Genomic DNA, 25,592 nt, shown 5'->3' with positions numbered 1-25,592 from the left:
GACCCAGCTTCTTCCTTCGTCGGCACATTGCAATTCTTCAACATTGTTGTGTCATCGTGTAAGCCCTAGTGCAAACTTTGAAGGTCTTGCTCACGGCGATATCCCGACTTCGATGAAATGTACATGGCCAAAAGCATCGTTAATACCCGTAAGCCAGGACTCTCGCCGAGGCGTTTTCACCTTGCAAGTCAGAGGTCAGCTTCGGCGCCAGCGTGAACATGACGAGCCCAGTAGCTCATTCACACGTTGCGGTTCCCGCAATTGACTGTAGAGCCTACGTGGCATGGATATAACCGTGGGACTAGTGGACACGGCCCCAGAAGCCTCCCTGCCGTCATTGAACGGAGGCGCGAGGTTTACCCAATTCGGCCATGTGAAGCTGGTTCACGTAGAGTAAAACAATGATTTCAACATCAGCGGCCAGGTCTTGTCGTTGTGGGGCTTCCAGAGTTGATGAAGCAGCAGTTTGTCCAACACTACAAGGAAAAGTCTTGTCGCCCTGCGATGAGTCAAGCAATGGCTAATGCATTCAGACCGGTCGTCAAAATAAATAGGCGCTGATCTTGGCTGCCATCAGAATCGAGCCAGGCCTCCCGGGGATGCAGTCACCCGGTTCCCAGTATGAGGCTGTAAGCTGTGACTGGGGCTTGTTGATACTGAGGGACTTCGGGGGGGTGGGAGGACCTGAACGCATCCGGATGAGATTAGGAATTGGCAACGTCGATCTGACGATATCACAGTTGCTTTCTAGGAGGGGCAAGAATCGCGTTTTCAGTAACTTAGTCGCCTGGTCGGCTTCTTGTCGGACTCTGCTGTGTCGCGAACGGGGTGAGGTTATATTGGTGCCTTACATGGTGCCCATAGGGCACGTCCAGACGAACACCGGGTCCGGATAACACCCCTGGCCCTCGTGAGGACAGGGGTCCTTGGATTGCATTCGAACATGTGCCTGTCAGCAAGGCTTCGGTCTAGGTCGTAACAGAAGTCTCGTTCACTGGGGCAATAGGAAATCAAAAGAGCCGAGCTAGTAGTCGCGGTGTATCGTAGCTAAACCGGAAACCCGAGGGCGCGTTTCCTGTTTCAATGGGTTCTGGGTGTTCGAACGGCGCGTTAGTTCCTAGATCCACTGGCTGCATAGTTGCATGAGTTCACGAGCACTCTTGTGACGAACAGTAAATATACGGATAGGTCTATTTTATAGGAGCAGAACAAGCCGAAAAATACGCATGTGATACGGCAAGGCAGTGAAGATAACCTCAAGTGCTACCATGATGAGTAGATTCCTGGCTCAGTGTTTTCTTCTCAAAGTCCAAGTATATAGGCAACTTGGCATTGTGAAACGAGCACATACGACCATACCCACTGGAAAACTCGGGATCCCGTCCGCTCTCCCATAGATAAGCCAGTGAGGGCCGGATTAGTAGTTGGGTCGGTGACGACCAGCGAATACCTGGTGTTGTATGTTTTTGTGCTTTTTAGTAACGTCAGATAGATAAATATACTTTAGTTTCGCTACTGGGATACCAATACCTAATGATTATTAAAACTGTTCTTGAATTAGCAATTATAGAATGTCACCATAAGCACCGACACCGAAGACTCTATACTGGTGATCAACTGAACTGGCGTTTACTCTCTGACTACTATTCGGTAGACGCTTGCTTCGCATTTCCGACTACGACGAGAGACAGGTACAGAGCCTAAGGTGTTATGAGAAACCTCCCTCTCCCTCGCCCGTCCCTGCTGGTCCGTTGCCAGCTTTACTTGGTCATGGCCAAATCTCCCAGCTATGACAGAGGTAAACCACGCGAATCCCAACCGTCCAGAAGGTCAAACTAGATTGCCGTGACCCAAAGCACCAGCACCCTCGCGGCTCCTCATTGTGGCCTTTTCCTTTATGAAAGCTGAGCATATGGTCAAACCAGAATAATTCTCCCTGCAAAGTATACCTAGAGCAGCCAGTCAGCACATCGGAAACCAAAGTTGAATGTCGGCTGCAGACATTCGACTGCCTGTCAACTGGCCATGCCGTCCTTTTACAGAGCCTATTCGACATTCTGAAAGCCTCTGGCGGGATGGTCACGGCGTTGTCAGCTGTTTTGGAGGCGCTCCAACATAGTCCGGTTGTAGACCACGGAAACAAGTAGCCGGGAACGTCCCACGTACTTTTGTTTTGACTTCAATTGAGCCCCCACAGGCAGGGCACCCAAGCTTCGGTACGATTGCTAGTCGCCACGAGATCTGTACAGACAAGGACCAACGGTAAGATATTGCTAGTAAACGGGTTATCTAGCAACTGTTTAGTCCTCATGGCATTCCCAACTCTGAGAACTTATGCAGCACATTGCAGTCACAGTTTAACATCGAGTCTGAACAGTCATGCCGCGCCTGGGGGCATACACAACCAGTGTCTAGATTTGGCGCTGCTCGATATACCAAAATAACAGGCAGAACCAGTTGCCCTATGTTTTCGAGCCTGCCTTGTCACACTTGCTATGACAGGAGTATTGCGGGCTTGTCTGATCTCGCAAGTAGTTCGCTACATAGTTGAACAATCTCAACATAGAGAACTCACTTCCGTCAACACGCGGAGAACCACAAATGATGTAGAAATGTAGCAGTAAGTTTGCTCGAATAATACATTATACATTGGTATCCACGCTTTAGGTGAATACTCCCCGGCTATTATCATTGTATAAAGGGTATATGAAAAGTCGTGTTGTGAGCCAACTCCACTTCAATCGCTTTCCGCCAGTAGAACCCACAAGCGACAGTATCTCGGTCGTCTCAAGGTACACAAGAAAACCACTCCTCGTCTGAAAAGCCCAAAACTGTAATTAATCCCAGGGTATTGGTCGACTACCTGCGTCAAGATCAACGCGACCAACTCCATCAACGCCTCGCACGCATGTCCATAAAGCTGGAATCGAAACAAAAGAAATTGCGGGAACAGCACGGTCACCCTTCAAGCGGCCCCAGGAAGCAGGACTTTCTAGGACCTCTTCTTTTGTCGGGTTTTCCACTCTGCCCGGGTCACCTTCATCAACATGTCCTCGTCTTTAACCGGGATCCAAGATGTTAAAGCCTTCATGGCGTTCTCAAAGTCCGAGTCGAGGAGAACTTCGCGCAGCGCGTGTATCAGAGCCGAGCTAGTGGCATGTAGAATGTCGATGCCGTTCATGGTGGTTGGAGAATCGGGCGCCTTGGGGGAGTCCGAGGGGTTCTCCCCAAGGAGCAGAAAGACGTCCCAGACGCGGAGCTGGGCGGCGAAGGGGATGGAGAGGTTGAAAAGCGTCAAGTACCACCGCGTGCCATAGGCTGTAGGGTCGATACATAGCTCGGTCTAGGAAAGGTCAGTACGACATCATGGCCGAGAAGGAAGAATTGTGCCTTACCAACTTCTTTGCGACGTCCTTGCCGTCCAACCATTTGGTCTGCAGATCGTCCAGAGCCGCCATCAGTCCATCAAAGCCGGGGCTGTAGAGCTTCTCGAGTCCTCGCAACTGCCACATGCGGACGAGCATCACAAAGCATTTCTCCTCGTCAAAATAGCAAAGCAGTGTTGCGGCCAAAGAGGCCATGCCCTGAACGTAGCCAGTGTTTGGAAAGTAGAGCGACAGCGCGTGTAAAACCCGAAACAGCAGGCGTTGACCGCCCTTATAGCGCTTGCGGAACATGACGTGCCTACTGATGGTGCGAGGCACGTCCAGATCAATCTGCACGTCATCTGGCGATCCCCTGCACTGAAGGCGATGGAAGTCTGTGATGACTGAGTCCTCTGACGGTGAGTTCTTGTGGGTCCTGGCGTGGGTTGCCATGAACGAGTACCAAGCGGAGGCTCTCCATCGGTCGGGGATGCCCTTCCACGTCCTATCAATGAGCTTCTGGTTCTTGACGTCAAACTCGAACTCCATGCCTTCGCCGTCTCTTCCCTTTTTGACGACCCTAGCCATTTTTCGCCACTTCTCAGACCTCTCCCACTCCTTCTTCTTTATAGCTTCAGATATCTGCTCGACCTTCTCCTCGTCATCCAAAGAAAGTGAAAGCATGCCTCCAGCATCGTCCATCCAGCGCCGATCCTGGTTGTAAGGAAGCAGATTTCCCGCCTGCCTCACTACCGATCGAGCCGACCGACGAGATGCGACAGATGCCTTTGAGTTCTGGGTGTTGAGAGATCGGGCAGACACTTTCTTACTGGGTCCTCTGGAGGGCACCCCCAGTCCGAAGACATCTCGTTTCGAAAAGCCAGTTTTCTTCCTAGGAGCGTACTGTGTTGACTTGAGCTCCATCGAGGTGCTGCCTCTTGGCTCAGGCTTGCGCGGGCTGATGAAGCCGTATCGATCGACGTCTTGTCCTTCGAGATCCTCCCAGTCTTCCAGACCGCCCGCCACTTCATACTCGCTGCGCGTTTCGGGCCTTTGGGAGTAGGAACTTCCAGACCTTGGCGTACCCGATGCAGGAGGTTGTAGTTCGGCGACGCTGTAGACGAGACGTGGGTTAGCACACTAGCTGCGAGATTGAACTAGGAAAAAAAGGAAACCATACGGATCGTTCTCAGACTCCTCCGTCGGACATTCAGCGGTCGCCTCGAGTCGCTCGCTAACATCCGACGGCCTGCCTCCGTCTTCCCATCGGAGGCTTTCGCCGGATTCATAGAGCGATCTCACCTTTTGAGATTCCATCTCCACGTCCGCGGACAAGACGCGAATGCTGGGGGTTGTCACGGTGACTTGCGACGCCGACTCTGCGGTCGCCTCTGCCGTGGTTGCTACAGTCGTGGCCGTCCCGGCTGCGCTCATGTCGTTGGCGCAGGCGTCAGTGGTGGTGGTGGCGGCAGGACTCCGGGGCTCCTCCTCGTACACAACGTGGAGGGTTGGGGCGGGTGCTGCAGGGGCTTCAGCAAGATGGTGCGCGGGCGCGCGGGCCTCGTCCGTTTGCGATTTGTCTTCCATTGTCATTGTTCCGTCGGTGGTTTGTGTGGGGATTGGACGACGGCCACAGAACATGAGACTGCCTCGATTAGAGAAAGACAAGCTCGTCAGGAAATCATCGTCGAGGAGGCTGTCGGTGGGGATAGAGATTGAAATGGGGGAGAAGTCGAAGGCATCCTTGCTCAGGAGATCGAGGTTGTCGGGGACATTGACAGGGGAGAGATTAGGCGAGTTCTCGGAGGCTGTAAGAGAGCCCCGCGGGTGGGGGGCCACTGGTGCTGGAGTAGGAGACAGGCCGCTTAAGCTTCCGTCATGACACTCAAGGGGAAGGCTGATGGAGAATGTGCTGCTTGCACTGCCAGACGCCTTTCTTTCAGACACTCCAAGCTGCGCGACATGATGATGGTCCATTGTAGCGGACTGGTTACCAGCTGAAGGCGTGCATCGACCGGATTGATGTTGTTTGCTGAAAGACGACGCGGTGGTGGAGTAGACGGAATCGAGTTCGCAAACAAAAGGTGCCACAGGCTCTTCCAATACCAATGGTTGCGTGATCACCGGGTCGATCCCCAGGGCGGCGATCTTCTCGTATGCGTGCTCTTCGTCCTCGCACTCCTCAGCAATGGTGGCCGAAGACGATGCAGTCGGTGCAAGTCCGGAATCCCTCTTCCAGTCGTTGAGGGTCGTGTTGCCAGCAGTTACGCGGGAGCGGAATGCAGGGTGTTGATTGATAGCGGGGGGAGGAGCCACGACGACTGGGCTGGAAGGGGGACTCGGGAGCGACGAAGATGCAGAAGTAGAAGTGCGACCCGTCGAGATGGAGAGAGATCTCGGGGGGGCTCGCGTAAGAATAGGGATGGGAGGCTCTGCCTGGACCGTCTTCTCGTAGCGGAGGGCGATGAGGCTAGTATCGTCCTTAAAAGGCACGAGCGTAGGCCGGGACTTCAAGCGCATGCTGGCGAATTTTTGTGGCGCCATAGCGCGGTGTTTAGGGTGCTCCGAATGGGGCGGGAGGGAGACGAATGGCCAAGTTGGGGTCGATCCGACCGTGCTTGATGGCGGGCAGATCGACTAGTCCCAAGGGCGCCGGCGCAACGTAGGAATGAGGGCTGCTCTGCGGTGGGTGGCACGCCCGTAGGAGCACAGCAGGTCCAAAAATGAACGGCGCAGGCGTCCAAGGCGAGTGTTGTAATGGTGTAAGTGGAAGTTCAGTGGCTCACCGTTGGGCGCCGAGTGCCGTGAGCTTCGGATTCAGGTGTGCCAATCCCAGGGCGTAAGGGATCAGGCGGGCGCTAGTCAGATGAGGAGGGGACCAAGATTAAGACCCTGAGGGGAGTAACGACGATTCGGAAAGCGACCCGAGAAGCTTTGGATGGTAAGAGCGATGTCCTTCTGGCAGACTAGACGAGGTCAGGTAAGGCAAGATTGGTTTGCGACGTCGTGTATTGGTGGTTGAGGGTTGTATAAGTAGTAGGTGATGCCGACGAGGAGGGCGTGGCGGTGGTATAAGTGACTGGTGGGCTTGCGTAGGGTAAACAAGTAGAGCAAGACAAGGGCTGACGGCTTGGAAGGACCGCGGAGAGAGAGACGTTGAGAGATTGCCTCACAGTATGCATGGCGGAAGAGGAAAGGAAGGAAGATAGCAGGGAGTATAAGAGGAGGTGGTAACATGGCATACCTTTTGTGGATGAGTTGAAGAGATTCGTTGGGTGATTGGAGGGTTGGCGGGACGCACAAAGCCGCAGAGAGTACCAAGACACGGCCGGGTGTGTGCGAAGGGGAGGACGGCGTTGAAATGTGATTGTGCTAGAGGGAATCTGGGGAGAGTTGATATCAAGTACCGGGGGCACAAGAAGAAAAGATAGAGGAACCCTTTGAGAGCTGGAAGAGGATGTGTGCGTGTGAGATACTCTGGGGGGCGTCAGGACGCAAGATGCAAAGCCAAATAGCTGGGATGGAGGCAAAGGGCAACGGGTACGGACACAGAGCAGGAACTGGAAAGCTGAACCTGCTTTCTTTTCTCTCTCTTCGCAACATGTTTCCCGAAGCGCCCCTCACTGCGTATCCTCTCTCTCTCTCTCTCTCTTACCTCCGTTCCCTAATCGACCTTGCCAAATTCGTCAGGAAAAGATAGAAAAGCGGCATGAGTGACGAGTTTGGCGGTCTTCTTCCCAGCCCAGCAGGGCCGCGTCGCAAAGGCAGGAAGCGGTGGCAGTGGCCCGGCACCACAAGGCGGTCGGGGGTGGAGTACGTGCCCTGCAGAGTGGCTACGCACTAACACGTACCTTTGGCAGCCTCCCAGACGGGCTGGAGATCCATGGCCCGCATCAGTCCCATTGGCCGAGCAATGGCATGGGACAGCCCGTGTGGGTCCATGGGTGCATTTTCTCAGGTTGGCAAGTGGGTGTTGTCGTCGGAACCTTCCCACCACCATCACCGCCAGGTTAGACCAAAAGCTTGGCCTCTTTTGCCGTCGTACTATGTAGTCAGGCACAGAAGCCCCCCCCCCTATGTGCAAGTGCCTGGGAGGCAAGGGAGGTAAGCAGACAACAGAAGCAACGACGATGGGGGACCACCCACAGCCAGCCACATCGTTGATGGCCCATGTGAAGCAGCACAACGAACGCTTCGTGATGGGTTCATTGGTCCAAGGCGCCAGCGGCCATGTCACCTAGGGGCTCCGTAATTCCCCAGTTCCCGCCATCTAACCATGCATCCCTACCCAAAAAAGGGTCACCTCCTCAGTCATCGACATGGCATGCCATCAAGTCGGTGAGCGCGCTCTCCCTTTCCCTCTTTCTCCGTCCACCTCTGCAGCCGTTACCGCTATTCGGGGCCATTCAATCCTGAGCCCACATTGTTGCATGGTGGGCCGGACATCGCCAGGCCTTTATGACCGCCAAATCGATGGGTCCCGACGACGATACCGCAATCCCTGCTGTTGGTGGTTGGTCCATCGACGCCCTGCATTACTACCATTTAGTGTACTTGAGATGCCCATATCTCACAAGGTTGCACGGGCGGCTGGTCGGTCGTGAGATTACGATGACACATGTTCGAGGACAAGAAGCAATACCATCTCTCGATCCTCCAATATCTCCTTTCCCCCGGCCGGGCCAAAGTTGCGGCTCTTCATCCCAGCTGTCTCTCTCAGAGAGTGATGGGTCTGAGCTTTCTCCTAGCGTGGTAGCCATCATAGATCGCCCGTCAACAATGTCCAGTCCATTGGCCTACGCCCGTACTCACAAAAAGAAATGTGACATGGACAAGAATGGGCCTCTAACAAACAGCGTCCAATACAAACACAAACACCAGGGGCCCCTCCCTTCTTCGTTTGCGACATTTGTTCTTTATTAACTTCACGGCGCCCGGGGCGCTGAGCATATCGACCTACTACACAGTTGTCGCCACGCTTCATTGGGCGACAGACATGGATCATCTTCACCTCGGCGACCTTCCATCACGGAATCTCACAGCCGTCTTCCCGTCCCCATCTTCCTTGCTCTTAGGCCCCGAAGCCGCTCCGCGCATTATCGCTCCATGGTGCAGCTGAATCAAGACATCCCTTGATCAGCAGGCTTGGTCCATCTCAGTGAGGACAATTTAGAATACCCCGTGTCTTAGCCTCTTCGTCTCCTAACTCATCCGTTTGGTCCATCAATTGAGATGAGATGTCTTGGGTGCTGCCCCAAAGTTCAAGGCAAACTCAATCAGCATGAGACCTCGGCTGATCCGCCTTCTAAACAGGGCGATGTCACCAAAATTTAAACTTAGACCAGCAAGCACATGCTTGCTTGCTCGCTCGCTATCTTTCCGAGAAACTGATCCTAACTTTGGCCCTTCACCAACAGCAGCACCCTGCTTGACGATTGAGGTCCGCTTGGATCAGCAGCTCGCTGTATCATCAGCTCCCGGGAGATCGGCTGAAGCGAGAGGCTAAGGAAGCGAGAAGCATCGGAATCGACTCGGCCGAGTAACATTCCGATTTGGGGAGAAGAAAAGCAATCACTTTGATGAATCTTTCGGGAGTATTTCCAATAGTGCCGAACGAATCCGCATGAACCTTCTCTATCGCACACCTACGCGCGACCATTTCCCCTCCCGGAGCCACAATAACCGATTCTGACAGACCATCGCGTGAGAGCCAAGCGCAACAGGCCCGAAAACACCACATTCATGTTATTCCCCCGTGCCTTGTGCGAAACAGCAACGACTGGCCGTTGTCGTGCCCAAAAGCACTAGCGGCGTTTGCGCTGCAATCCTCGACGGCCGCCCGCTTCTCTCGAGAAAGATACGATTGCGGTCCACCGGCCCAGGAACAAAGATCTGACGTGGCACGTTGAGCCAGGTCATCCGTCCTGGACTCAAGACGGTTCCCAACTGCTGCTGGGCGGCTCTGTTGGTCAAGACCCCTTCGACTTCCAAAGCCGTATTGGGTTCCTTTGGCTGAACCGCTCTTCAGGGTCTTCTCCACACTATGATCCCCCCCATCCGTGCCACTGGGTCGTCCCACCAGCCTCGGAATATCTGCCTTGAGACTGACTCTACCGTTCTGTCTTTCCCCTCAACTGCTCATTCCAAGTCACGACGGGTCAGATGTGTGAGAGACACGGAGTATAGGGCAGAGACAGAACGGACTCTGCGTGGGCCACAGACATTGGGACTCGCAACCTCGGCGTTTGTGACTCTCATGCTCCGTCAACGTGGCCTTGTTTCCACCCACTCGGATTGATAACAAGACAACACACATACACACAGGGAGAGAGAAGGGGGAGGGGGGGATAGAGAGACCTCCTCTGCGCTCCCCCGCCTCCGCCCCAAAAGGGACCGTTGCGAGCAAACCGGGGAGCCAGAGCCCCAGAGCCACCACATTCCAATGAGTCAACCATGATCGTGAACGGCGAGCCCAGTCTTCGGCGTATGAAACATTTGCTTTCTTTGGCATAGCCCAAGTCTTTCCTCCACTTCTTGCCTTCTGGCCCAGTCCAGTCCTGGCCGTTGTTACTGCTCTATCCGTCCGGCACAGTGTGTAATTAATACAAAGACTCTTCATTGCTGGCTTCCTCATGCGGCATCTTCCGGCCGTGATTGAGACCTTTGATGAGACCATGAATTGCGCTCGTCTACGAGGCCTCCCAATCTGGAGAGGTGTCGCAACGTTCCGACGCCTTTCCCCTCCCGTGTGTTTGCTCCTTGCACCCGTGCTATTCGCCCTTTCTGGACACTTCCCGTCGAATCAATCGCTATGCTTATTGGGTTACATCGCTTCCACGCCCCCGTATGGACTTCACGACTCATGCTTTCTCTTCACTTCTCTGCTGGTCTTGTGCGCTTGGCACGCCAAACGCAGTGAGCAACCTCTACGTACAAACACTGGAGCCCATAACCCAAAGACCGCCCACACTGAGAAAATTTCCGTTAGACCTCTTCGTTCTCCCAATCCTTCTCGCTAAACATTGGTCCCTTCCGTGCGCCGCTGGCCTCGAGCTTGGACAGGAACTCGGGTGGCACCGTGGGAATGTACTTGCGTGCTCTCTCTCTGTTGACCCCCCCGAAGCCGGCTCCGTACGAAACCAGCATATCCGTGACAGATGGCAGCGTGAAGGGCAGCATCAGCGCCGGATCCAGTAGCAGGTTTGCTGGCGCGTCGTCTTCCTCCTCCTCGCTCTCGTTGCCGCCAGGTGTTTGTGTCGCCGCCTGGCTCCCAGGCGTATCCATGATGCCCCCGTTCGTGGGCTTCCCCTTGACAGGCGTCGACGGCGCGCTGCTCTTGCGGTCCTCTTTCCTACGCACATGTTCCGCCTGGATCGCGTTCAAGTACTTAAGGGCGCTCTTAGGTAACCCCTTTTCGCCAACCTCGGGCCTGTAGTGTGATGCTGCGTGGATGAGCTGCTGCGGGCTCAGCCTCTTTAGTTGTTGCAGGGTACCGACGAGGGCTTCAAGGTCGTCGGCGCCGAGTGACGAGAAGCACTGAAGCCACTGCAGCAGTTGGATGACGGGAGCCAGGTGTCGCCTGGCAGCGTCTACCGTCGTCTCACCCGACGACTTTGTCTCGCCTCCCTCGTAGTGCTCCGGCTGGCGGTTATTGGTCCTAGCCCAGTCCTCCAACGTCGAGACGTTCATGCGAATCTGCATAGCTTTTGTCCGTGCAAGGTACTTGCGGTTGGACATGATGCGGTTGAAGAGCTCTGCGCCGAGCCAGTACAGTAATTGAGAGATGATTTGCGCCGTAATTACTGAGTGGATATCATAAAGGTCAAGAACGAACAAGGTGGACGACAGTAGGGAGGTAACGTTGCGCGGCGCAGGCTTCGCCCGTTGTTTCGGGGACGGGGGCCGGAAGCGCTTCTCCAGGGGTTCTTCTTTGACCTGCGCCTTTCGTTTGAATATCCTCCACTCGTTCTGGAATGCGATGTCTTCGAACCCAGGTATCGTCTCGTGGTCCAGCATCGCTGCATCGAGCACCTTGTCTAAGCGTCTCTCAGCGTCTCGGACGATGAGAATGAAGATCTCGTTGATGAGCTCGGACAGTTGGGCCTGGAACTCGACTGTGGCCTCTACTAGCCCGGCGTCTTTCTTTAGATAGTGCAGCAGTAGGGTGGCGTTCGATATCCAAAAGGCCAGAATCGTCATGTCCCACTGGTAGTGCTCCACAACATCGTTAATCTTGTCCATGGCCGATATCATGAGTTTGGCCAGCAGATCGGGGCTGGAGTGGTAATGCGCGTATCTTGCGCTGAGGAATATCATGTTCGCGGGTACGGGTTTTTGTGCCGGCGATCGTTGAGGGGTCATATTGGTAATGATGATGTCGAGAATGCGGTCGAGCTCGTGCTCCTGGAATACAAACATTTGATCGTGGAGACATCGGGTCCAGTCGAACTCAGGCTGCTCTTCTTCAAGCTCGTCGGAGTTCTGCTTGCGTCAGCATACAGAGTATCAAATGAAACGTTTGCCCAGGGCATACCTCTGGCTGGTCGTCCATGCCGACGTTGCCTAGATCAACCTCAAGATCCCGGGCGCTGTCCATCATCATTCGTCTCCGCAGCTCGTTCTCGGCCATCTCCTCCTCGAATCGATCCTGTGAGAACCCGGGGTTGTAAAAGTCGTCTGTCCCCGCATTGCCAATGTTGTAACCGCTGTCGTGTAGATAGAAGGACATGTCGCTGTCTGGCGGCACGAAGTCGAAGGCGGTGCGACCGGACGAGGTCTTTTGCTCAGCCGAAGCACCGTTATCGAGGAGAGCCTTGGCGATGCTCTTATGCCTATTCGTCATCGCCCACATAAGGGCGCTCCACTGGTTTCGGTCTTGCTTGTCGACGTCTGCACCGGCATCGATGAGAGCCTGCACCACGCCCTCATGGCCCTGATCCGAGGTCAGCGACTTGTCCCCAAGCTCTGCGTTATGCCTCAACTCACAAAGCAACTCGCATAAATTAAGGGCGGTGTTCCGTCTTCGTCCGGCGCATTGATGTCGACATAGGCCTTGGCCTTGCCGCCGACAATGTTGGTGACTCTCTCGACATCGCCGTTGCTAGCAGCCATGTTCAACGCCCTTTGCAACAGGTCTTTCTTCTCGTTCTCAGACAGCTTCTCGTCTGCCAGTATGGTCTCCTCGTCGTCGAAGCCCGGACCGACTCGGTGGGCGGCTTGGGCGGCAATCATCTCCATGAGGCGCGCGTCGCTATTCTTGGGACCTGTTGTGATGTCCTCATCGTAGGTGCGGTCGTCTAGGCTTAGGTCGCCAAAATTGAGTGGCTTTGCAAGGACGGGCGTGGTTAGGAACTGTGATTGTCCTGCGCAAAGGGTTGGCTGTCGTCAGTCCGCGGTTCCCCCTTCGTGGGCACAAGGCATGGATTGGAAAGGATATGAGGAACGTACCTTGCCAGCCATCGTACATTTCCGTCTCAGGGACTAGCTCGACGGGGCGACGACTGCGATCGTCGAGAGACTTGGGCAAGTCATCGGGCAGTGGTCGTGACTTCTTGTCGCCGAAACCACCATTAGCGTCCTCGAAGTCCATGGTGGGAGGAGGGGCAACCAGGAGGCCCAGTAGGCATGAGTCGGGACGGGGGTATCGTTCTATGCGATGCGAGATGCGGGAAGGATATCTGTTGCAGATGGCGCACGGAAAGTTTCGTGGCGAGTTGCTGCTGCGACGAGATTATGGTCGAGAGCTCTGTGTGCGTGTGTCGTAGGCTCCGGATCGAAAAAGTCTCGGCACAGCTAATGTCGTGTGATGTCGAGGCATAGAGTGGTTGTGTGTGCGTGTGTGCTGTCCAGTAAAGGTAAAGCAAGGACTCTCGGTGCCCGAGTCCCGCAGCGGTCCACGCCAAACACCAGCGGGGAGCCTAGGTAGTTTAGGTAAATGAACGAAGAGCGATCGGCTTGTTGATGTCACTAATTGATTGCGGCGAGGTGCTGAAGGAACGTCGTCAGTGTGCGAGTAGCCTTGGAATCTTGTGGACCGTGCATGTCCTTCAGCAATGAGACGCTCCACTAAGCTTCCCCTACCTTAACGGAATTAATTCTACCACACGGGTACCTGAGCAGAAGCACCGGTCCCCATGTGCATTTTCCTGCGTAATATTAACTTGGTATGTTTTGTCATTTTATCCCTTGAGGAAGATTTTTGAAGCATCTAAAGGAAACATAAGTCCGTTGAAGAAAGTGAGCTCTTCGTCCGGCTCTTACGGCAAAGATACAACAGTTTCAAGCACCCATGGACCTCTTGCAGCATGGCAGACCCTGGTAGACATGCAGGTGTGTCTTTTCTACATTGAGAAGGGGCTTTTATTTTGTTTTGTTTTATTTTTAATGCTTCATTTACTTCATTTCCATCGTGTCCTCTCCGATTGCAAACCCACCCTATTCCATGCTTATAAGACAGCTTTATCGTACAGTAAACACTGAACACTAGGGCATCTCAAACAAAGACTAGGCTCTCTTTCCGAAGACACGCAGTCTCTTGACTCCTCCATCTGGAATAATGGTGATCTTAACGTGTGTCACGGCCTTGTCCCTGAGAGCGCTCGGGAAATCGTGCTCCTGGTCCGGGCCGCACTTGCTCGGAGCTACGATCTCCGTCCAGCCGGCTGCGTCCGCCCCGGGCTCGCCGCTTTCAACCCAGGAAAGGGCGTCAACTTTAACCTTTTGCGGGAAGTTGCCGCGAAAGTGCGCCGTATCGACGACTATGTTCTGCACGTAACCCGGGGCCCCAAGGCGAACAACCGTCCAGTCGACGTGGCCCTTGGTCCTCGATCTCGCCGTCTCCCAGCCGTCGCCCATATCCTTGCCGCGGCCCGGCAGTAGAAGGTTGTCCTTGGTGCCAAAGTGCTGGTCGCTACATGAGATGGCGACACCACCATTCTGCGCCGCGGCCAGGTCGAAGATGGCCTCTTTGTCGTCGGGAAAGACGGGCACGGCGTGGCCAAACAGACGGAACCTCGCAATGCCACCGTCGGGGTACATATTGAGACGAACGTGGGTATACTGCTTCTGCTTGGGCTCCGCCAGCTTCCACCCAAAGCGCTGCGAGGGGCCGCACTCCTCGTTGCCAAGGATGGTCTCCCACTGGCCCCGGCCGCCCTTCCACGAGATGACCTCGTCGTCGTTGAGGTTAAAGCAGCCCTCGACTGAGATTGAGGGGGCGTGGTTACCAGAGAAAAAGGCCGTGTCGACCTCCACACCCTCGACGGTTCCAGAGGCAACACCAAGACGGACAATGACCCAGTCAAAGGGCTCAGTATTGTGGCGTCTCGTCTCCCAGCCGTCATACCAGGCACCGGTGTAGACCATCTTGCCTGGTTGTCTGATGGGAGGGGTGGGTGTCAACAAGTTGGCGGCCTCGGCGAACCACTCATCTGAAAAGGCAAGGATCTTTCCACCCAGGGCAGCAGAGATCAAGTCTGATCGTGTCAGTAATCATTCATATGTATTATTGTCTGGACGGTAAGATGGCTGGATTGCTCACCAATGCTGCTTGAGCGGAATGTTTTGTCAATGTCATCGGATGCGATCCTAGTGTTCTTGACCTGCTCCAGCGTGTATTCCTGTTCGCTGGCCATGATGAAGGTTGGATGGCGGGGTATGGAGGGGTTGGTGAGGGGCAAAGCAGTGATGAGACAGCAGCTTCACCAAGACAAGGCCTATGGAGATGTTTTGGAGTCAAGCCAAAGCGTCGGGGTTTTTGCAGAGTTGAGAAGAAATTGGATGAGTTGCGAACATCTTCCGATGAGGAGAAGGAAAAGACGAGGAGAGTCATGGCCTGCCACCCGCGGCTCGTCAAAGGGGGGCGCGCCGAGCGGCCAGTTCCGACGTCGGGCGGCCACAGCTGACGGCCGCATCAAGGAATTGGAGTTGCGGCCGGCGGCCAGAAGCGCGCCGCCGTCCGCGATAAGCAAAGGCGCCTGATTTGAGTGAATTAGCTAACAGCCATGCGGCGGACCAATCTGCTGCTGTTGCAAGCCCCAGTTGCGTAACGGAGTCGCTGGGCTTCCACTGCTCTCTTCCCCGCATCTCCAACCGATGCCAGTGCGCGTTGTCCCCGCTGTAGACTGTTCGGGTCGGCGGGGGCGGTCTTGGGAGAGCTGACACCGAGAATTTTGGGGGTTCGAGGACGTGAGCCAAGGCCGGACTGAAGGCTCTTCGAAGATCGCCATTCGGAAAATATTCCGTACCGTCTGTCTCGATTGCTATACGTTTAGCGCTTTCTTGCGATGCCGGGCTTAGGCCGACTCCCGTGGATGGTGCTTTCCGGGTCTCGATTGACAAGCTGATTACAAAACTTTGCGGGCAGCCTGCGGCATCAAAGTCACATTTCATAAAGACATCCATGATCCTGTAATGGTGTCGATCTGATAAGAATTCGCATCGGATATTTGCTTTCGTCCCAAGGGCAGAATGCTGCTTACTGTGCATCGGCTGGCAGCAAGATGCTATCATGGGACATTGTGTATCGCGGTTATGGCGATGAGAAAATCAATACCAATGAATGCCTTTGCGAGCAATGCAGAAGTTTCAATCCATAACGTAAGCTGCAATAGATCCAGACTGCAGCACAGCCTAAGTTCCCATTGTTTGATCTAATGGGTAGAGATCTCATCCTTGTGTTGTCCTCACGCAAGATGGATGACACGCACATTGATTGGTACGGCGTTATCGCCGTAAGTTTCAATGCCTGGGCCAATATGCTAGCAGGCGCTGACGATGGAAATCCGGCCGGAGTTCGACGAGTGTCAGATGTCAACTGTCAAATGCTAAATGCGTTTCGAACGCCGTTATCTTTTTCATCGCTCTCGGCTCATTGGCCTCTGTCTTGTCTGGTCTCATAACGTTTAGATGTGCAACAGTTGCTAGACAGAAGCCGAGCGCCGCCATGCGGAAGTGCATAGACGACCAAAGACGCCACCGCAATGCGTATCTGCCCGGACTCTGGGGGAAAGCTTGAGGATGGGCGTCTCATCGCATGAGATGGGAGATGAGATGTGGTGAGGGTTGAGTGGGCGACTGTGAAGGTGTGGGCCAGATCTCCTTCACCTACCTAGTAGCCTTCAAGGTGTCAGGGGTAGGTAGCTTAGCGTATGCTCCCACCCCAAATCTCCAGCGACCTCTACCCCACCATCGCTCTACATATTAGTGCACCGTTCCCTGCGATGTTTCCCCCCCACCGCTGCTGCCGCTACTCAATCAGAAATACACGGCCTCCGATAGGCCGCAGCTCGAGACGAGCTCTCCGTCATCGATGCCGCCATCGATGACCTCTGATGCCCACCGACCACCCGGGCGCCGTCCTATCCTTATCCTTCTCCCTCCTTCCAAACCTGGCAGACATTGCCCACAGCAGAAACATAAACTGCAACGACGCTCTGCGTAACCCTCCTTGCTCTTGTCTTGACTGGCGCCGAGACACACAAACACCGTTCAACTTCAATTCTTTCAAATAACGACATCGCGAACCGTCGCATATTCCTCCCAAACAGAAACACCCTAGACAACCATCGAGACAATGTCTTCGGCGACAGGTCTCCCCGAACCCCCTGTCTCCCAAGACCGAGAACGAGACAGCGGCCAGAATGAGCTGGAGCCTCTGCTTGGCCGACCCGGCGATGCCCAACAACCACCGGGCCAATTCATCGCCAGGAATCTCGTCCTCGGTACGCCCCCTAGCGACTGTCCTACCCTCTCCCCTTGTTCTTTGCTGTAACTAATTCCGACCCCTTTCAGGCACCGGCATCATCGCCCAGTTTGGCGCTGTCATCTTCGTCGCCATGATCTGGGCCGCCGTCCTCACCAAGGATGTGATACTTTTCTCGGGCCACCCGCTTGCCCAGAGCCTCGCCATCTTCACCCTCACCCAATCCATCCTCTCTCTGCAGCCAACGCACACCTCCGACCAGAAACGCGTCGGCCAGCGTATCCACGCTGTCCTTAACCTGCTCGCCTTCCTCTTCCTCGTCGCCGGCATCACCATCATCGAGTACAATAAATTCCGCCAGGGCCCTGGCTCCCACTTCCACTCCGTTCACGGCTACCTCGGCGTCATCGTCTCCGTTATCTTGCTGCTGCAGTACATCGTCGGCTTCACCATGTGGGCCACCCCGAAGCTCTACGGCGGCGAGGACAAGGCCAAGTCTATCTGGAAATACCACCGCTGGAGCGGCTACGTCGTCCTGGTCCTCCTGCTGGTGACCGTGGCGACAGCCGTCGAGACGCCATTTAACGAGAACGTGCTTAAGCTGAAGCTGTGGGCTGTCGTTGTCACCGCCCTCCTGATCCTCGTCGGCATTGTCCCGCGGGTGCAGAAGCAGAAGCTTGGCTTCTCTTCTTAATCGTTATGACAAGTAGATCGCTGGAAGCTGCGCTGTGGATACCGATTAAGATGCAGATTTGTCAAGGTTCAGCGAGTTTGTGCAAACAGAGAGAGAGAGAGAGAGAGAGAGAGAGAGAGAGAGAGAGAGAGAGAGAGAGAGAGAGAGAGAGAGAGAGAGAGAGAGAGAGAGAGACGAAGAGAAAACTGCATGAGCACTGCTATTTATCACTGCTTCTTACTTATCGAGACCCGCCAAGCTGGAATATCTTTGCATGGGGTGTCGCTGTTGTGCGTTGTTGGCTCGATGGTCATAATTCTTTCTCTTTGACAGCTTACAAGGCTGGCCTAGATCCCCTTTGCACATGCTTTGATTTTGGCAATTACGAGTTTACGCATTTTTATATATTTTAGTTATCTAGGTCCGAACCAGCTTTGTTTCTAAGTGTACTGGATGCAGATTCCTGCCTCACTAGCGTAATCAGAAAGGGGATCATACCTGGTCATCTTGAACATCATGAAGTCGCTTCAGAATATTATTGAATCAAGTCCAGCAGCAATCATGTCAATGATTTCAGCCTTTTCCCTTCTTGTCTTTCTTTTTATGGGCTTCGTGTTTTTATTTGTTTACATTGCGCTGATCAAATTATTCCTCGGTGCCCCAGGGTCGGCGTATTGGAGGGCAACTGGACAAGACGGTGAATGTCGTCGAAGTCTTGTAGGTGTACACCTACAATCCCGAATCTGGATGACGGAACCACGTCTGAATTGAACTCGTCTCCTTTTACTTCCAATAGACCAAGAGCCTACAACTACAAATGCCGGACACAAACACTGCGGACAAAGCATCGCGATGTAGCTAAGCTCTTGGTCTCGTCCGTTTTCCCAAGATCCCCTGTGTAGTTCTTGTGTAGCAGTTATCGAAAAGACAGGCAAAGTGTTGCCAGCGCTGAAGATCAGCCTGGAGGAGAATCAAGACTCAGTACGATGTCAGAACCGCTTAAGGAACCCAGCAACAACTGAGCCTCTCTACATTCAGACATACATCGCGAGGAGGAGTGCCAGTAAATCTAGTAGACCAAGTATGTGCCAATTCTATTATTCGACCTTCATGTACATTAGTCGCGCCACCGGGGTATACTATCCGCTACTACGTTTGAATATCAAAGTCCACACGCTATACAGGTTTAAACAGATGTCTCATCCACCCATTCATCGTCTTGTGCATCGGCACTAGACCAAAACAATACTCTCCTAAACCTCATAAGTATGCCTAAAAGGCCTGTTCTCATCTCTTTGCTGCATCACACGGACGATGCAGTTGTCTGCTTCATAGTCATTCCCAACTCCGTTGTCGGAAAATCGAAATTATAAAAAACCACCATGCGTGTCTCATCCCTCGGCATCGAATGTTCGTTCCTATCGTTCGGCCTCTTCGCAGGCCGTTGGTCGGCGAAAGAGTGTAAAGAAAATTGAATTGTTTGCAACACGAGCCTCGGGTGTCTTTCCCCCTCCCGACTATGGCGTGTTCCTGTGTTGCGTTTCATCGTAGGCCCAGCGCAAATGGCTCGGTCTTTTGCATAGTATCTGTTCGTAGCGGGGCAAGGTTTCGATACAGTCCGGACCCAGCTTCTTCCAGTGCTGTATTTAAGCACTGCCGATGTTGTTCAGAGCCTCAAGGCCTCCAGGCAAGCTAACCCGTGGCGAGAAGCGTCAAGGGTATGGCTTTGCAACCACTCCGATATCATTAGTTTAACAACAGCAACAGCACACCGCAGGCTCAGGCTCATCCTCGTCATCAAAGTGCTCGATGAATCTGGTTTTGTACGGCTTGAGGAGTCCCTTGCCTCCGTTGCTTTTCTCGGAAAGATGACTTTCGCTCTAGGGGAAGTTGTTTCCGACAGGCATGGGCCAATCGTCCTCGGTGATGCTTGACCAAAACACCCATACAGCGACAACCGCGAGTAGTGTAAAAAAAGTCTCGAAGAGGGCGCCGTCGACTGCGCCGTTGGTTCCGTTGCAGATGTGAGAGCTCACAACGTAGTTAAAGATTTGTCCAATGGCAAAGAGGAGCAGAGCAGCGGTGAGATAGAGCATCGGTCGCATTTCACCCAGCACACGGATGACCAGGATGGCCTCGAGGACGAAGAAGGCGACGAGGAAGATCAAGGGCGCCAGCTGATACAAGACATAAAGAGCGATGTGGCGGTTTGGCGGCTGGTACGACGAGTTCCAGTAGTTGGTCCATTGGAAACCGGTGTCGAGGGTAATGTAGAGCGTGCCACCTAGGAGAATGGCTGCAGAGGCAATGATCAAGCCCATGGACAGCGGTGTTCCGTCATCGACAATCTGGTACCCCACGATGGCATTGAGCATCAGAATCCATGTGGACGCAATAATCATGCCGATGTGGATTCCAGTGAAGGCCTAGGCATCGGTCAGTTTGGTCCTTTTCGAAGGCGCGTAATGGCGGGGACTAACAATGCGAACGTTTTCTGCCAGCGGGAAGTCTCCGACAGTAAAGATTTCGCATATTTCGATAATGATGAAGCTGACAAGGAACAGTTGCATCTCCCTGCGTAACAGTTTAGCATGTCGCCCGAGCGCAATACTTGAGCGACGTCACACGCTTACCTTCGACCTACTGCAGCCTTCTTGCGCTCTGACCGCAGCAAGAGGTAGATGGATGCGATGATAGCAAAGGCAGCAATGAGGATGGAGCCAAGATTTCCCAGCTTGCGACCTCCGCTAAGGGAGATTCCCGTCAACTCACAGCCTCCCCATGGCCCTGATTGACTGTGGCTGTCGGAGAGCACCTGAGACCAGGCTAGTCAGTACCAGTTACGAAAGGCTTTCAGCATCTTGATATACGGGTTGGACGTACATTGCAGACCGGTAGCGTCGAGTCTCGGCAGAAGTTCTGTGGAAGCGATCAGCATGATGGGACGCGTGGATCGATATGGTGGGCATGGCTTACAAAGAAGTTGCCGAATTGTGTTGACCCCATTGTGGCGGACGTTTGCGATGGGACTAATGGCTAAGTGCCAACTGTCGAGTTTCTTTTCCTTTCAACTCAACTTTGTCAACCCAATCCGTGTCGCAGCGAAGGGCAATGGCTTGGATGTCTCGTTAACGACGGGGAGTTCGAGGGGGCGCAACTAGTATTAGGGCCGAGTCGTAAATCTGAACATGTAATGGCGAGGTTGCAAAACAGACGCAGCAGAGGGCCGATGATTACGATCCAAATCCTCCTCGCTCGTTCGTCGGGCGGGTTGACAGGTGCCTGCAAGGCAAGGTGGTGATGTTGATGGGAGTAATAATACAGTGGTGTTGTCGGGTGGCTGGTCGAAAGGGTGCGGGCGGGTCCTCGTTTCGAAGCCTCGTATTGATTTGTCCCCCCCGTCGCGATGCAACTTTCCTCTCGGGCAAGTATGAGGCAGCTGTTCGTCTTCTTTTTCAACAAGCGCTCCCCCTCGGTGTCGTCCTAGCTGGTTCTGGGCTGTCGCTGCAGTCGTCGCGGATGAATGCGCAACTGGAAAACGGTGCGACTGCGACTTGTGATGGATAAAGAAACGAGGTCGTGACTGCTTCTCGGGGACGGGGACGACAGTGGGCAGCAGGTGCAGGCGCAGATTAGTTGCAGTTGCAGGTTGCGGGTGCAGCAGCTGTTTGAGCAGGCGCGATTTGACGGAAAAGGCGCAAGGGATGCTGGAGGCAGTGGGCGGTGGGACAATATAAGTCAAGCTGGTAGGGAGTGGAGGCCTTTAGTCCATTAGAGGTTTTGTGCCGTTCTCTTCCAGTAATAGCGCCGAGGAGGAGGGAGGAGACGAGAGGAGACGATTAGGATCAGGATGAGAATGCTAAGGCAGGAACAAGGTACTGGAGGTACTTTTCGAGGGCCATCATCCATGCCACACCTGCCACACCTCCTCGCTTCACAGCTTTGCCTTGGAAGGAAAAGACGGTGGGGGGGAGCAGCGTAGACGGCAAGCACGTCAAGGTGATGAGCGATACGTACTGGGAGTACATTGCCAAGGTAGTGCGCCAGGGCGACAGGGCTGGGCACATCAAACTGGCAAGAGTAGGAAAAGAGACGGAAGATACGTACCGTTGTAATAAAACGCATCACCCCCGCTGATGACGCTAGACCAATTGGCGCTCCCGCAGTGCGTCTGCAGGCGTCATGATTGGACGAAGCATCTTTTTGGGACGAAAGGTTTCCAAGCGCATCGCGAACAATTGGCGGGTCCTTGAAAGTGTAATTTGGCGACCCCGGTCCTCCCTGCCTTCATTTTCAATTTGCCCTCTGCGAGGTAGTGTATAGTGGGATAAGCACGCACGGCGCTCATTCGGCTGCGTTTTTCGCTTCCCCTCTCGATTATCCGCGACAGTAGAGGACAGACGAGCTCGTGGCCGAAACATTTGAAGACGCGACAAGGGGCACTTGGGCATCTAAAGCACCAAGAGGATGATTGATGCTCGTCTGCTGTGACGAGTTGGAATTACCTCTCTCACCATGGTAGATGACAGCGTAGCTAGCTACCCATTCTTTTGCACTTGGCCTGATCTAGTTAGAGGCTCTTGCCGGTGCCGCCATACCGCCTGCGAGCAGTTCACATTTCTCATCTTCATAATCATTCAATCATTCCCACGGTCGTTCTCAAATCTTGATTCACAGCTCGCAAGGCCTCCCAAAAACCCGGGGTCGTGGCGTCCGCCAATCCCAATGCCAATGCAGCTGGACGCAGCCGATCGAACAGACAGCATCAGGATAGGAGACTGCTAGTGAAAAGAAAGCAGGGGGATGGCTGAACTGGAAGAAGCAAGCGCCATCGTACCATAGTACATTACGCGATCTTGGGGTAATGGATAGCCGGGCTTTAGCAATTTGTCGGTAATTTGGCTACTTTTATGCACGATGCGCTGGGAAACCCGCCCTGCTCCAAGCACACTACGATCTCGTACCTCCCTTCCGCGCACTATCACTGTCAGCATAGGTACTGCCACAGCTGTTAATGCCGGCAATCTCTTCACTCGGGCCCTGCTATCGCTCCCTTGGCCGCTCCCTCGCCATTTCTCGATGCCCGTTTGCGAGCTCTGTGAACGTCGCTTGACACCTTGTTCCTTGCGCGTCATCTCAGACTCGGAGCTCGGCCTTGCTCTCCCACGACATTCTAGAAGAGATCTAGCCAGTGCGCCTCTTCTCTGCTCTTGTATAGAGTCAGCGCTGTTATCAGCAGACTCACTGTGCGTCCAACGCATCTCTTTGGCCGAGACAGAAACATCAGTATGTCCTATCCGAAGCCAATCTCAGACTAGACCGCGTCACTCAGACCTTACCTTACTCCAAGTGCAAGTGGGTGGAGAGCCACAGAGACATTGGTAGGTACTGGCGTCCACGTCTGTCCCATGCATGTGGCACCCCGGAGCCTGTGCTTTGCTTTGCTGTGCATTGCATTGCTTTGCTTTGCAACATGGCCACGGCCACGGCCTCAACTGACACAGATGCAAGACCCAACATGGTCACCTCAGCCAACCCCGAGGCAGCCGCCTGGCATCGCAAAAGCGACTGGGGCATAAAAACCACAAGGAACGCTTCGTCTATCGTAGGCTCTCTCTCAATCAAAAGATGCACCCACACAACCGCCTAGGTAGATCATTGCTCTGCCATGCCCGAGGACCCGCGTCGCACAGACTCGCTACCCGCAACCAAGAGGTCTAGTCTCTACAGCCTGTCACAGCCCGCCTCTCATTGCTATCGAAGAGCCGACGCGCTCGAACAGATTACAATACCTCTCGGGTACCTACTCATGACCTCATGTTCGCATGATACCGGCCCGATCCAATACCCGCGCCGGAACATATCGATTTGGCACCGGGTTACATACCAAGAACGTGTATCACACAGAGAAACCCGAGCCGAACGCTGGACAGGCCGCCCGGTCGCCAACCTCCGACAATGGCACGCAAAAGTCTAGCTCACATACGTCCTGGCTGATCATCCCCCCTGGCGACGAAATGTCCGTCTCAGCCAAATACAAATCCTACCCTCATGGCAGCCCCCTGTACACCCTTGATTTTCAAGACAGAGACCGCATGTTGCCCCTACACGTGTCTGCCAAACGCCTTCAACGCCTGTTAGCCGCCAGCCAACACACATTTGCCCAGCAGGCTGACTACCGCTTGTCGGGAATCAGGTAACAAGGCTGCCCCCGCGATTGCAGGGAGTCTGAACCAGCGTTGCGGTCGCAACTTGGGTGATCTGTCAACGGCGAGCAAAACCTATCGTGCGGTTCCTCGAGGTGCCTTTCATCGTATTGCAACGTGTCGTTGGTGAGGTTCCTATCGCACTCACTCTGAGGCCGGAACAGACGGAACCAAGCCGGGACAGGAAGGCCGCTAGCCTCGCCCGTTGCCCCAACCTCCCGGGAAGGCCTCCTCGGCCTCCGTTTTCGTCCTCTTGTACTACTGCTGCTGCTATTTGTCCTTCCGAGGGTTTGTCATTCGGATCATCATGAGGCCATCTTACCTATCTGTATCTCCTGCGCGGACATCGGCAATCGCATGCCATGCACCAGGCTCCGCTCGTCAAGGTGTCTTGCCTCGCCCATTCGCTCTTCAGATGCCCATCTCCGAAAATTGAGAAATCTTTGGTACTTGCCGTCTGTCCACCGCTCCTCAGACCGCACTCGCCTGGACAAGGCCCTCTACGGCTTAGCCTCAGGTTGGTTCGTCGGTGAACAGCACCCTTCAACCAGCAAGGAATCCCCCGTAGTCTCGGCAACAGTGTTCTGGGGGGCTCTCGTCACTTCCACTGGCCACCTCGCCGTGGGCCCTTCCTGCAGTTGCCATCGTGGCTGTCCGTTCTTCGCCACCAATCAAGCCGTCGTGTGCTGGCATCCGCCTTTCGGGTACTCGAGGTCCCATCCTGCCCCGTTCCGTCAATCGAAAAACTCTGTCTCGGAGGGAAGCATCGAATGAGACGGTGTGGCGGCGCATTGATCCCGCTCGTTCTGAGGATCACACCTTGCTTGGCTTCTGCCGTTCAAGAGCGGGGGTCTCCCTGTCGTTGATTGAGGTCTGATGCTTTGCTGAATATGGCCGCATAACGCAGATCCCCTCAGCTCGATCTTGCCGAGTCATAAAGTGAAGGAACGTGTTTGCAACCAAATTTGGGTGGTCCAAGTTGAGGAGGTTGCTCAAGCTGGCTGACTTGTTGCCGTCCCCGCTGCCTTGCAATCCCCTTCTCGGGCGCTTCCCGAGCGCAAACCAAGTGACCTGCGCGTCTGAACACCATGGCCGTGCTGTTCTGAACTGTTCTAGAACTTTGCAACAAGCTGCAGAAGAGAATGAGAGTTACAACCACAGCCCACAGACACAACACATGTTGCGCCACTCCCTTCAACCGTGGTATTCAAGTGTGGCAGTGCGTCTGGAGTTGGAGCAACGACATCCAATCCGTCTGGCGCACATTTGCGATGTGACGCCCGCAAATCATCTTATGGCCTGCGGCAGCTGCAGTTTTTTGCTTCTCTAGGGGTACACACAAAGTGCTTTTATCAACAGTTGAAATATCTCTACAGAGCTTGGTTGATGGCGAAATATGGCTCCAGGCCGTGTGTCGACTTACAAGTCGATGCGTGAAGCCCAAAACGTCAGCCAGTCTGCAAAGGAGTAATCGCAGATGTCGTCGGCCACGGCGCAGCACCTCGTAGGGTATATTTCTCGTCCAAGCTGCCTTCCCCTCGCCGGCCTCTGCACCCGTAGATTTGTCCCCGCAATCGTGGAGACGAGGATCCGAAAATAGAGACATTGGATCCCCCGCGGCGATCATTAAATAGGCTAATCCTGAG

General features: G+C 54.2%; 6 protein-coding genes and 1 non-coding gene across 7 annotated transcripts; 2 read left to right on the top strand and 5 right to left on the bottom strand.

The window, feature by feature from the left end:
• Window positions 1-1,347: 1,347 nt before the first annotated feature.
• On the top strand, window positions 1,348-1,463 carry ColSpa_rRNA_036. The gene has a single exon (XR_007414267.1). It is a non-coding gene; the product is annotated as a 5S ribosomal RNA (ribosomal RNA).
• Window positions 1,464-2,992: 1,529 nt separating this feature from the next.
• Window positions 2,993-5,909, bottom strand: ColSpa_09656 (TBC domain-containing protein C4G8.04; the record flags this gene model as incomplete). Its single annotated transcript, XM_049275868.1, has 3 exons — window positions 2,993-3,343; window positions 3,396-4,479; window positions 4,546-5,909. The coding sequence occupies 3 exons, from the start codon at window positions 5,907-5,909 to the stop codon at window positions 2,993-2,995; spliced, it is 2,799 nt and encodes a 932-aa protein (XP_049131825.1).
• Window positions 5,910-7,029: 1,120 nt separating this feature from the next.
• ColSpa_09655 (uncharacterized protein) lies at window positions 7,030-7,307 on the bottom strand (the record flags this gene model as incomplete). Its single annotated transcript, XM_049275867.1, has 2 exons — window positions 7,030-7,187; window positions 7,217-7,307. 2 exons carry the CDS (start codon window positions 7,305-7,307, stop codon window positions 7,030-7,032), a joined length of 249 nt encoding a protein of 82 aa, XP_049131824.1.
• Window positions 7,308-10,349: 3,042 nt separating this feature from the next.
• On the bottom strand, window positions 10,350-12,954 carry ColSpa_09654 (dilute domain-containing protein; the record flags this gene model as incomplete). Its single annotated transcript, XM_049275866.1, has 4 exons — window positions 10,350-11,846; window positions 11,899-12,297; window positions 12,351-12,727; window positions 12,813-12,954. The coding sequence occupies 4 exons, from the start codon at window positions 12,952-12,954 to the stop codon at window positions 10,350-10,352; spliced, it is 2,415 nt and encodes an 804-aa protein (XP_049131823.1).
• A 914-nt stretch (window positions 12,955-13,868) lies between these two features.
• Window positions 13,869-14,998, bottom strand: ColSpa_09653 (allantoicase; the record flags this gene model as incomplete). Its single annotated transcript, XM_049275865.1, has 2 exons — window positions 13,869-14,839; window positions 14,905-14,998. 2 exons carry the CDS (start codon window positions 14,996-14,998, stop codon window positions 13,869-13,871), a joined length of 1,065 nt encoding a protein of 354 aa, XP_049131822.1.
• Window positions 14,999-16,938: 1,940 nt separating this feature from the next.
• Window positions 16,939-17,761, top strand: ColSpa_09652 (cytochrome b561; the record flags this gene model as incomplete). The annotated part of the gene is made up of 2 exons (XM_049275864.1): window positions 16,939-17,086; window positions 17,157-17,761. 2 exons carry the CDS (start codon window positions 16,939-16,941, stop codon window positions 17,759-17,761), a joined length of 753 nt encoding a protein of 250 aa, XP_049131821.1.
• A 1,859-nt stretch (window positions 17,762-19,620) lies between these two features.
• Window positions 19,621-20,746, bottom strand: ColSpa_09651 (chitin synthase export chaperone; the record flags this gene model as incomplete). Its single annotated transcript, XM_049275863.1, has 5 exons — window positions 19,621-20,166; window positions 20,221-20,314; window positions 20,374-20,555; window positions 20,624-20,659; window positions 20,717-20,746. 5 exons carry the CDS (start codon window positions 20,744-20,746, stop codon window positions 19,621-19,623), a joined length of 888 nt encoding a protein of 295 aa, XP_049131820.1.
• Window positions 20,747-25,592: the final 4,846 nt, after the last annotated feature.

Source organism: Colletotrichum spaethianum (genome assembly GCF_022836535.1).
Source record: "Colletotrichum spaethianum MAFF 239500 DNA, contig29, whole genome shotgun sequence".
In the NCBI taxonomy this organism is placed as follows: domain Eukaryota; kingdom Fungi; phylum Ascomycota; class Sordariomycetes; order Glomerellales; family Glomerellaceae; genus Colletotrichum; species Colletotrichum spaethianum.
The sequence above is the reverse complement of the archived record's forward strand: the minus strand, read 5'-3'. Positions and strand labels throughout refer to the sequence as shown.